General features: G+C 34.1%; 1 protein-coding gene across 2 annotated transcripts in view; it reads right to left on the reverse strand.

The window, feature by feature from the left end:
* The window catches only part of LOC145660706 (2-oxoglutarate and iron-dependent oxygenase domain-containing protein 3-like), a 45,828-nt gene that overhangs the window by 9,663 nt on the left and 23,669 nt on the right, over positions 1-12,496 (reverse strand). For both annotated transcript variants that reach the window (XM_081726058.1, XM_081726057.1), the window contains exons 4-5: positions 8,348-8,504; positions 7,568-7,691 (exon numbers count right to left, since the gene is read on the reverse strand). In XM_081726058.1, the coding sequence (XP_081582184.1) occupies positions 7,568-7,691; positions 8,348-8,504 (281 nt within the window). The remainder of the gene's footprint in view (positions 1-7,567; positions 7,692-8,347; positions 8,505-12,496) is intronic.

Below are 12,496 nucleotides of genomic sequence, written 5' to 3' on the forward strand. Positions count from 1 at the left end.
TTAACACACTGAACGTTTTTAATTATCAAGTACACCTACCTATGGGTTTTTATTATTTATTTGTGTTTTACAAACGTAGATTCGATGTCATTAAATGAAACTACTAATGTTTTTCGTTACATGAATTATTCTCGCTTATACCTATCAAGTACCTTATTTCTTCACCTAATGACTTTCAAGTAAAGGTTGATTTTTTTTTTCCTTTATTGACTTTTAATAAGGTTAGCAAAGAATGCATGTGTACAAGTATTTCAGATAAAATGTTCAGAGCGTATAAATCAGAAACAATTGGGGATAAAACGATGAAACAAAACGTGAGATATGAAAATGTTAGTTGCCCCATAGGGACCATCATCATAATAGGTATTCTGCCCTTATTGGCACGTCACTTGCTGCAGCTGAGATGCTTCTATGCTCTACGGTCCTCCACTAACTTCTTTGTCTTTATACATGACTTTTCTGTTATGATATCGTCCATCAATTGTAGTCTCCTTCGGTCCCTCCCTCTCTTTCCTGCCACCATACTCTCTAGCACGTCCCTCATGATACATATTCTTCTCAGGCAATTCCCAACCAGTTTCTCATCCTCTTCTCAATAATATTTAAAATTGTCCTTTCCTCTTCCACCATTTCTAACACTCTCTTATTCGTTTTCCGCTCGACCCAGCTACTTATCTTCATTCTTCTCCACATCCACATTTCAAAAGCTTCCAGTCGTTTTTCATCACCTTTACGTAATGTCAACGTTTCCGCCCCATACAGTACAACACTCTACACGAAGCATGAGTCTTTTTCTCAAATCTTTATTCAAGGTTCCACAAAATAGACTTCTCATCCTTTTAAAGGATTCTTTCATAATTCCTATCCTTGCTTTTATTTCACGTTCGCACTTCAAATCATCACTAATAATACTACCCAGGTATCGAAAACTAGTCATCTGTTCTATTTTCTCCCCTCCTACTTTTATATTTGACACATACCACTTCTTTGCAATCTCCATGGCTTTTGTTCTTCTAACATTTATTTTCATCCCATATTCTTCACAGCCCTTCCTGAAGTTTTCTAACATCCTATTGATTTTCTTTTCAGACTCTGCAACACGCGCCACTTCATCTGTAAATTTTATACACCTAATCATTCTAACTTCTACCGAAATGCCGTTTTCATCATGTAGGCTCTTTTTCACTATGTCTTCTAGAGAGATATAAAATAATGTTGGCGAGAGACAGCATCCTTGTCGAACCCATGGACCCTAAAATTTTAAATGGTAAGGTAAACCATCTGATACATTATTGAAACCACAAGTAAATAAACAACTTTTGTAGGGAAATAATTGTTCGTGTGAAGCAAAGTTTATGCAATCGTCTTCATTTAAATGTGAGTTCTTGCACAGCTGTTGTCAAATACAACACGGTGCAGGTGAAAATATCACAATACCAAAGCAAAAAGCATCTTCTCAGTCTTCGTAAATGGCGCCCGATATGAATAACTTTTTCGTACAAAACATGTTGGTTTCCACAATCTTTTTAATGAAGTAGCATACCTTCTCACTTAATTTACCGGTGATTCCCAGGGTTCCGTTGTAATGGGCTCTGTTGAGCAAGCAGAACGCTCTATTTGATGCCCCTTCTCCCTTTTTCGTATCTCAGTTCTTGTTTTCTCCTTTTATCTCTAGCCGTTTGTTATTTATAAGTACTGAACGTATTATCTGAAACATCCGCTATATTGAAGTCACGGAGTGTGGCTAAACGGTTAGCGTACGCGGGCGACTAAGGTTCAATTCTCGTTGGGATTCATGTGGTTTTGATTCCGCGTTAAGTTGTAGGTCCATGTCTCACATAGCCTCGCTACTCAACGGGACGATAAACTTCAAAACAATCAACATACAATTACGAAGTGTATATTCTATATATTTTGTGCTAAACTTGTTGATTTTTCTGTAAATATTAATAAAAATGCTTGCTTTTCTCTTTCTTCCTTTCATGCTCTACCGTTACCTGTACTCTAGGGTTATGTTGTTCACTAAATCAAACTAAAATTGTAATTTTTGACTTAAAAAAATAACTAATGAACAATAGCTACTTTTTTTCCCAATGAAATGAACGGCATACATCCTAGATTAAGATAAGGAATAAGGAAGAAACAAACTAATCTAAGAAATTCACAATTGTAATTTTCTTTGTCTTAAATACTGTATATGTCTGGTAAAAAAAAAAAAAAAAAAAAATCATTTCGGCGTATGCCAATATATAGAAGTACAGGCGTTAGTTTTAGAGATGCAAAAAAGCCGGCTTTTTTGAATCGATGGTTTTTTGCACAAAAAAAGCCGGCTTTTTTGAAAAAAAAAAAAAAAACGAGAATTTTGGAAATTTTGGCTTTTTTCATTTTCATGATTTTTCTGTTTAAATAGCTTTCTTATAGTATACTCTAAAGTTAAATAAGATTCCATGACCTGAATGCCATATTTCGCTCTGGAATTCACCATTATAATGAATGGAGCACATGGTTTATGAATTAAAGTAAACATAAAGTACGTAGTATTTGAGGGCAATTTTAGAAGCTATTTAACTTGATTTTAACTTCTGAATTATTGACATTTTTTTCTTCTCTAGATCATTTCTTTTTAGTCATCCGTGTTTCACTTCTTAGAGCTTAGTACTCTAGCTTCTAGCACATAATTAAACTCATTTTTTTTCAATATATCCATCAGAAATGAAATCTTTAAGTTTAACGTCCCACGGTTATGCCGGTTAGGCTAAAGGAGACGGTGATAATGAGAAATGAGTGAAATGGTGGAATGAAGAAAGTGGGAGGAAACGGGAGAACCCCGAGAAAACCCACGCACACGGTGTTTGTCCACCACAAAGTTCACTTGGCGGGGGCTGGGATCGAACCCGGGACCCCAAGCACCAGAGGTGAACGCTCTACCACTGAGCCACCGCGGCCCCATATATCCATCAGAGCATACATTTTTCAATATATCTGTAAGAGCGTACTTCCACATTTCCGTTATACTGTAGCTGTGCAATGATTTAACAATAATCTTCCGGACACAACCTTGAATACAATTTGATAGAAATAATCAGTATCAGATTTAGAAAAATTATTTGGTTTTTTTTTTTTTTTTTTTTTTTTTTTTTTTTGCATAATGTTTGGTTTTTCTAAAAATTTCTAACTTTTATTTAAGAGGAGCTTAAGTTTATGAGTACAGGCATAACAAATATTTCGTTTCGTTTGTATATTCAGCTCTAATCTTCCAGATACAACTTTGAAGACCATTTTATACTGATAATCAGTGGCGGATTTAGAAAAGTATTTTCGGAGGGGCTTTTCTTATTAATGCTTAGTTTTTCTAAAAATTCCTAATTTCTTATTTGAGGACAGCTTGAAGTTTATGAGTAAAGGCAAAACAAATATTTAGTTTGCTTTAGAAATTCCGTAATTTCGGGGTAGAGGCTTCAATCCGGAAGACATCCCCACCCTAACCCTCTTCGCAAATCCATCACTGCTGGTAATTAATAACAACAAAGATTTAAAAACGATTAGAAAGTAAGTCGGCCAGGACTCACAGTACACGCACTATCTCTACATTCACAGATGGAATTAAGAAAAACTTTTGTCAAAATGGTCGAATGCGGGGTTGAATCCCGGACTTCACTATAGAAGCGCGAAAGCTAACCACTCAATCATGTTTGTTGTGCTTAACTTAAATGTGTTCTCTCTATCTCTCTCTTTCTCTATGGCCACAAAAGCTCTCCATTGACTTCTGTCCTTATCCAATTCAATCCAGTTTCTACTCTGTATTCCTATTTCTGCTAGATCCATCTTAATATTGTCCTCCCATCTGGGCCTAGATTTTCCTAATGGACGTTTCCCGATTGGATTTCCAGTTAAAACTTTGAAAGCGTTCCTACTTTCACGATGTTTGGTAAACCGTATAAATTATGTAGTTCCTCCTTATGAAGTTTCCGCCATTCCCCTTCCTCTTGGGTCCAAATATTCGTCTCTGAATTCTATTCTCAAATAATTTCAGTCTGCGTTCTTCCCTCAGCGTAAGCGACCATGCTTCACAACCATAAGGCATAACAGGCATGATTATCATTTTATATATTTTAAGCTTGAAATTCCTTGACAGAATTCGCGCCGACAAAATATTTTGAACTGAATAATAACAAGAATTTTCTGATTTTAATCGACATTTAATTTCTTTGTGGGTATGATTTTGGTCTGGTAATACTGATCCAAGATATTTGAAACTATCCACTGTGTCGAAAGTATTAATTTACATTTTAACGCATTCATAATTTGCCGTAACTTCCTTGTGAACTTCCTTCTATTTAGATTTCTCTGCATTTACTCATGTCCCTGCAAGCGTTTAATAAGGCCTCTGCATTTCTTTCGATCGTTCTATCAGATTTACATCATCAGCATACACCATAACCTGGTGAATACCATTGAACTCTAGGCGCTGGTTCCTATTTTTGATTTTTCTTATAGCGTACTCCGGAACAAAGCTGAATAATAACGGCGATAACGCATATCTTTGTTTCAGGCCAATCTCGACGTGGAAACTCGCATTTTTCTACTCGAACTTTACTCTGGAATTCATTTAAACACTTAATAAATCTAGCTTTTTCGGTATTCCAAATTCTGTAAGAATGTTGTACAATGTTTCCCTCCTTACCGAGTTGTAAGCCTTTCTAAAATTAATAAACAGTTGATGTACTGGGTAATATATGCCCATTTCTTTTCGATTATTTGTCCCAATGGTAAATATCTGGTCGATTTCGACTAAATTCACACTGTTAATCTCCAATAATTTCGTCTGCGTATGGGGTCAATCTTATTAATAGAATGTTGAGAGAAATGCCTCGATAATTATTACAATCAATTTTGTCGTCCTTCTTGTGAATTGGAACAGTGATTGATTCTTCCACTCTTTTAAAATGTATTCCATAGTTTTTCTTTTTCGTAAAAAAAAAAAAAAAAAAAAAAAAAAAAAAAAAAAAAAAAAAGGTAACTATATGTTGAATTTTCTTGTTAAAAATTTAGAAACCTTCAGCATTGGGTAAACCGTGTTGGTGGTTATATATTCTACAGCCTAGGAAACCATACGCTCAGATGAACTGTCTATTACGTATATGATCCATAAACAGAAAATTCGATACTTTCCCGATTCTGAACAAGCTTAACTAGCAGTCAGTGCATTACAGAATTTGGGAGCTTTACCGATTTTGCAGATCCGAAGCACCTGATAGGTGGTAACAGATTATTACGTATGTGATCAATCAGTGAAAAATTTGTTTGATATATTCATACAATGTATATAAAAATTAAAACTTAACAGAAAAATTTCAAGAATGTACAGAACCACCCGAAACGAAGCTCCTGATGTGCAGATTTCTCTTATGTTTTTCTTTACTTTGCTTCAAAAACAGGGTGTGTGATATTTTGAAGTAAAAATACTACATACAATTTTGCTAGTTATTTGTGCATAATTTTTTATAAAGTACTTATTGTATATAAGAGGTTAAAATATTATTACATATATTGGTTAATCCTTTAAAGGAATTCATAATGTAAATATGTTAAGAATTTTAAGAAATCTTTTTGAAATTCATGGTACCGGTATATTTTCGAGGTTTCATATTATTATCTGCATCAGCCACTATTTAAATGAGTTTTTTTGTTGTAGAGACGCGAAACAAAGTCTACTTTATCAGTTTAAAGCAAAAGTTTCAAAAAAAGCCCAAAATTTCCCAAGCAAAAAAGCGAAGCAGAAAAAACCGAGTTTTTTTTCCAAAAAAGCCGGTTTTTTCCGAGCCCTTGCATCTCTAGTTAGTTTACTCCTCTTTCTAAATTAACATAAGATAAAATAATCCTACGTTATTTTAGAAAATTAGCATTGAATTAATAAGTCTCCCAACTCAACTTTTCGACGCATTTCTGATAAGGGTAAATTTTTATCTAAATGCTACTACCTTTTCAAAACAAAACTACAAAACTTTTGGTACGTATGTTTTTCCAGTTAAATTTCCGGCGATAATGTTCCCCAATAAACCAATCGGTCGTCTGCTATATTTCTTTGCCCATTGTATTTAATCAGTTGCCGATACGTATAGTTAATCTGCAATCAGCGAAAGTAAAAGTGAGTGTTGAAAACAACTGGTTGATTAGGAGCTGAACGTCCAATTTCAGCACACTGAGGTCATATAAAACGTAGACATGAAAGGTTTAACTTACGATCCGAACCGAAGAGCTAACACCAAGAACTGAACTCGTGTCTTTCACGTCAAGCCATATAGCCACGATAAGCTCATAAATAAATTATTAATTCTATGTTAGTCTTCTATGAATATAATAATAATACATAAAAATTCAAACTAAGTACTTACAACACGAACACTTGAAACAGTGCTTTTTTTTTTTTTTTTTTTTTTTTTTTTTTTTTTTTTTTTAAACAGGAAATGACAGAACGTAAGCAAGCAACAGAAGGGACAGTGATACAATTATTCAAAAATTATATTCTATTTTTACTACCGCCAATAAGTAATTTGGTTAATCTCTCAAAAGAATGATATTTTATAAAAGTTCGATTTGCAGTAAAAGAACAACGTGTGTTTCGCAAGAAAATATAATCGTATCTATCCCCTTTTGAAAAAATATATTCTATGTGGAGGTACCAATATTTGCTCGCAGCTTTGCATGCTCTGCGTAGTTTCGCGCCAATATTTTGTATATTGTTCGGATGTGAACTTTGCAAATTCGGCAGTCAGTTGCACATTTCAATATCAAGAGTAAAAGGTCAATAATAAAGTCAAAAGGTAATTATTTTTCCTTCTTCAAATTTTTATAGATTGTTTAAAAAATATTACACGTCGAAGCTGTATTTAGCAACCAGAAAGCTCTTTCAATATAATGTTGTAATCTTCTAATGTTCTAGACTGAAAGAAAACATTTGGGAAACCAAATACAACGATGTTCCGATATCAGATCTTTCAAACCATCTTAAAAACACAAAGCATAACATTGATAAAATGAAACTGATTTTTAAAAAATCATTCTCGAAAAACAACCAAAGCGATATTTTTCATTCGAATAAGAGAATCAAAATTAAATCTGAATATGGACACTTTGAAATTAAAATTAAATCTGAATATGGGCACTTTGAAATCAAAATTAAATCTGAATATGAGCACTTTGAAATCAAAATTAAATCTGAATATGGGCACTTTGAAATCAAAATTAAATCTGAATATGGGCACTTTGAAATCAAAATTAAATCTGAATATGGGTACTTTGGATAAAGGTTACATCTTACGGATAAAGTAAGATTCAAGATGAGTATCTTTTCAAGCAATTGGTTTCTTTTTATCTTTTTAAACTTTATTTATGAGAGTAAACATGCAATTTCTCTGTAATATACTCTATCCGTATCCGTACCAAATACAGTTTCTTTCTTACGTCTTATCTTTAAGCGATTTACATTACAATTGTTATCAATAAGATCACAACAAACGTGTGTAAAGACCTTCTTTTTTCTTAAAAAGGAAAAGTTTACTCTCACCTTTCCTTGGTTCCACAGTTCTATTAGATTCTTTATCCATAAAGATTAGTCTTCCCCCTTGAAAATCTTTCTTGTAATCTGTTAAGTACACAAGCGAAGAGAACACAAACTCCGGGTGCATAAGCTGAAAGAGAAAAATGAGCAATGTGGTGTTTCAATACTCTACAGCTCAAGTATTGTAAAAAAACAAATGAAGCGACACCAGAAAACTAAAATAAAAAAAAATAAAAAAAATTCTGGTATACCTAATACAAATGACGTAAGAAAGGACCTAAGGAGATCCAAAGCCAGTTTCCAGAAATCAGAAGATTAACATAACATGATCAACCAGTACATGATCAACATAAAATTGGTTTCCGTGGGGAAACTAAACACTCTCCACACGTATCGGAACAAGCAGCTAGGTCCGTTTTCAGTGGTAAGGTAACAAGAATTAAAACAATGGGAGAAAAAAAGTGTGGAATCCTACATAATAATTTTAATAAATGATTACTATGAAAGGTACTTTAGCTACCAACATATGGTCCGAATATGTCACATTCTCGAACATGCATTTCGGGAATGAAACTGTTATATTTTGTAACTTCTAAATCAAATTAAAAAGACAGCACTTATGATATACCTAGAATTGATTAAGCAACGAAGTTAAAACACGAATTTTCACATTAAAAGTCTAATCATTTATTACCTTCCCTATCGCTACAAAATATGTCAAAATCCCTGGAATAAATAAATAAAAAAGTACCATAACTTCTTATAATACTGCAGTTAATAACATACCTTATCAACTAAAGGGCGACCATAATATCCGCTATGTACTAAGGAGGAAGCTTCTGGGGCCATACGAGATAAAAAGGTAGGGTGACTGAGAAATATAGCATTTGGTTTTATTCCAAAATGATTGGCCACAGCTTTGTGAATTTTGCTTCTAACAACTCTGCAAGTAAACCAAATACATGTTTATCGCATTGATATTTTCTAAAGTACATTGTTTTATGAGAATATTCCAAAGTTTCTAGAGCAATTTGTACTATAAAAGATTTTATGTTATAGATTCTCTTTGTACACAATGTGTTTTATTTTAATAAAGAGAATATCGTCTGTCTGTTCCCGCTACAACAATCATTATTTCAGGAGCAATTTCTTCTCTATGTGTTTTGAGAAGCACCACAGAATTAAAAGAAAATAATTCAATGAGTTACTCTACAGACACAAAATCCACAGTCCCCACAATATTATTGGAGAAATCCTTTGAAATATATTAGAATGTGCAGCATTTAAAGAATACGAATATTTGATAGTACAAATCTAAGAAACATTAGGCATAAGCTGCTAGGTACCAATGATATAAACAGTAGAGCTGCCATCTTGTGCTGGATAAATCAAACATAATATACCACGGCAGTCAAAAAGATCCCGGAATGTTGTTGCAGGTCTTTATTACCAGAATATAAGTACACATTTACTTAACTGCCTTCAAAATAGGCATCATCGGAACATACACATTTAGTCCACTGTTCCTGCCATTCCTGGAAACATAGACGAAAGTTCTGTTTTGGTATCTCCCAAAGTTCAGCCGTCTGGTTTGATTTTGATATCTTCTACGGTGGCGAAACTGGTATTTTTGAGGCCAATTTTTCTTAACTGTTTTAAGGCTACCAAAGTCTCTGAAGCAATTTCTCCGATTTACACATGTAACTTGATGTTTTTGAGTGTTGAGACACTGCGCCAACTAATCACCACACACCTCTGTCCAAATTCACTTCTCGTACACTGCCTGTTATGACTAGTTCATACTTATCAAATTCATAATTATCTAGGTAGACAACTAGAGACTGTACTGTACAAGACTTATTGTAGTTATATCATAAATAACAAAACTACAACAGCCTTCCCAAAACTAATGACTGCCCTGGTATAATAAGGCAAACATAATATTTTGGAGTTATTCCAACATCAACAATGTAAAATGTGAAATTTCAACAGGATCGGATATTCTTAGAAAGTGAGAGCTTCACGATGCAGCCTGTGGTTAGTTATTGTAGTAATTACTGTATATGGCATTTTTAATATCTTAACTATCTTGCCTAATTCACCTATTTTTATGTGGACCTTGGAATTTGCTTGTTAAGTTTGACTTTCTGCCCCGTGCAGATACATGGATTGAAATTGTCGAATTCGATAAATACGGCAAGTTAAGATTACCGTACATCAGGGCACGAAATTTTCAGGTCTGAATCCAGTAGTTAGATCAGAGAGTATGGTCACCATTTTATCGAGGGCAAAGTAAAGACCAAATCCCTACCGCCAAACTAAAATATTTGACCACCATAAATTTCTCGCCCTGCCGCAGATCTAGATACATACATCTGTTTATGAAATTCGAAGCAACTTTGGAGAATAATTAACTAAAAACTGTCAGTGATCCGATTCCTGTTCCGAATTGTAACTGTACCGGTCTATTCGGAAATTTCCTGTTTAATATTTAATGTTTTCAAGGTCAGTGAATAATGGTTTTGTCCACCTATCATCATTTCTTCTTGCAACATAATAGGCCCATTTCCACTTCAATACCTATATTTAATACCAACATCCGTCACTCCTGTCAATTTTCTGATTTATGTGGTTCTTTTTCTCGTTTTGCGGCAGATTCCTAACATACATCTTCCTATGCTTCGTTGTATAGTCTATGGACGAAGTAACTGAGTTTAACCCGAAGCACTAGGAAGTGGAAATCCTGAACGAAAATATACACCATATTATAACACAATCGAAGAATTTTCAAAAAAGTTTTTGTGGAACTTAAGAAAAAAGGGGGAGTAATGCATTTCCTCATTCTTGATTGATTTTAACTCAATGCAGTAGTGATGATTAGGAAGCTTCACAATATTGCATCAGAACCGAAAATTATTATGGACCATTCTTTTGTTAAACAGAGACGGGTTACACACACTCTGATTCTTGACAGAATTTAGTCTTAAGCAGGTTGCTATGCTACAAGAATCTTGTACCTGTCATTAAAAAAAAAAAATCTTGCAACCCTACAATATTTCTGTATGTACAACTTTCTGGGTCGTCTTGCTTGCTACCTGCTGTCACCATCCCACTGACATAAAGAAAAAACAGTTTCGCCGCTTTCTAAATGACGTATTCTTTTGGACGGGGAGGGGAAGCACGCCAAAAATACATGTTTTTAATGAGGAAGTTCACTATTTGTCCACTAGAGTGCAGTGCTGCATGGGTGGAGACATCTTTATTCCTTTCAGAAAGTTGTAGTGCGTAAACAGTAAATAGAAAGATGGGATTGCAAGATTTTTTTTTAATGACAACTACAAGATTATTGCAGCATGGCAACCTAGCTTTAAGGTCATGATAACTGGGGAAGTCGAAAGAAAATATATATCATACTGCATGAAGACAGCATATTGTTGGTAAAAATTATTTTCTAATTATTTAAATAAAACACTTCAAAATTTGAGAAATTTATTCTTTGTTAGTTTCAATTGTAAGCATTGGGGATAACTAAAAAAGCCGAAAGAGAATGTATACATTATACTGTATGAAAATCGAGTAATTTTTACGTAGGTTATACTGGAAAATTGTTTTGTTATAACATTGTGTGTATGTATATATAAAAAAATGCAACACTGGATAAATTTTACCCACTAATTCTTGATGGTGGGATGGAAATCAACATCGAAAAGTCGCAAGTCATGAGAATATCCAGTGGAAACGCGTCCTTGCGGGTCAGAGTAGAATAAAAACTTGAAGAGGTCGATAATTTCAAGTATCTGGGAAGTATTTTGACGAGAGATGCTTACTGCACCAAAGAGATCAAGTCAAGAATTGCCATAGCTAAAGAAGCATTTAACAAGATCACTCTTAACTAGCAGGCTCAATATTGGACTTAAGAAGAAGTGCTATATATGGTCAAGTGCTATATATGGAGCATTTTTGGACTGTATGGTTCAGAGACTTGGACATTACGAAGGTTAGAGAAGAAATATTTAGAGAGCTTCGAAATGTGGTGTTGGAGGAAAATGGAGAAGATAAAATGAACAGAGAGGGTAACAAACGGAGATGTTTTAAAACGGATAAGAGGGAAGAGAACGCTTCTAGCCACTATCCTTCGTGGAAAGGTCAATTAGATTGGACATATCTTGCGAAGAAATTGTTTCTTCATACCGGCATAGAAGGAAAGATGGAAGAAAAGCGAGGAATAGGAAGAAGAAAAACAACTAACATGATTTGAAAAACAGAAGAAAGATTGGGAGTTACAAGAAGATGAAGATCGAGAAACGTGGAAGAAACACTTTTTCAGGCCCAAATTTAAAATTGACCAAAAAAACTCATTAGTCCCAGGACCTGCCGAAAGACAGAATACTTAACAGGATTGACAAAAAACATGTTTTGTTTGTTTGTTTTTTTAACCGGTTTTTTGGATTTAAATAATTTGCTCTATGTATTTATATTACATATGGACAGAAATAAGTCTGTTTCGCCTTCGTGTTATTATGCAAAAACGGGGTTATGCTGAAAGGGGTCACATATGCTTAAAGCGGAATCCAAACCGCTTTTCGGCTTACATCCGAGAGAAATTGTCCTCCATTTGGACGTGGAACAGCAGAATGGAAGTTGCACCCACTTCACTCCAACACCAATAGTATATTCGAGAATCGGGACTGTCCCGTTTCATTATAAAGTTCAGTGGTCCGGTCAGTAAATTTCTTAAATCGGGAAACTCCCGCCTTAGCCATCGGGAAAATCCTGTTATTACTTTAAATGCAATGCAATAACGGTAAAATTATGTTATTACTTTGCATGTAAAATTTTATGTATTATAATTAGTACGCTAAAACTGAGGTATTAAATTACAAATTTAATATGTAGATATCATTAAATAAAATTAAAACTGAAATTCTAATCCAA

This window comes from Thermobia domestica, chromosome 9, assembly GCF_964235325.1.
Source record: "Thermobia domestica chromosome 9, izTheDome1.hap1.1, whole genome shotgun sequence".
NCBI classification, from domain to species: domain Eukaryota; kingdom Metazoa; phylum Arthropoda; class Insecta; order Zygentoma; family Lepismatidae; genus Thermobia; species Thermobia domestica.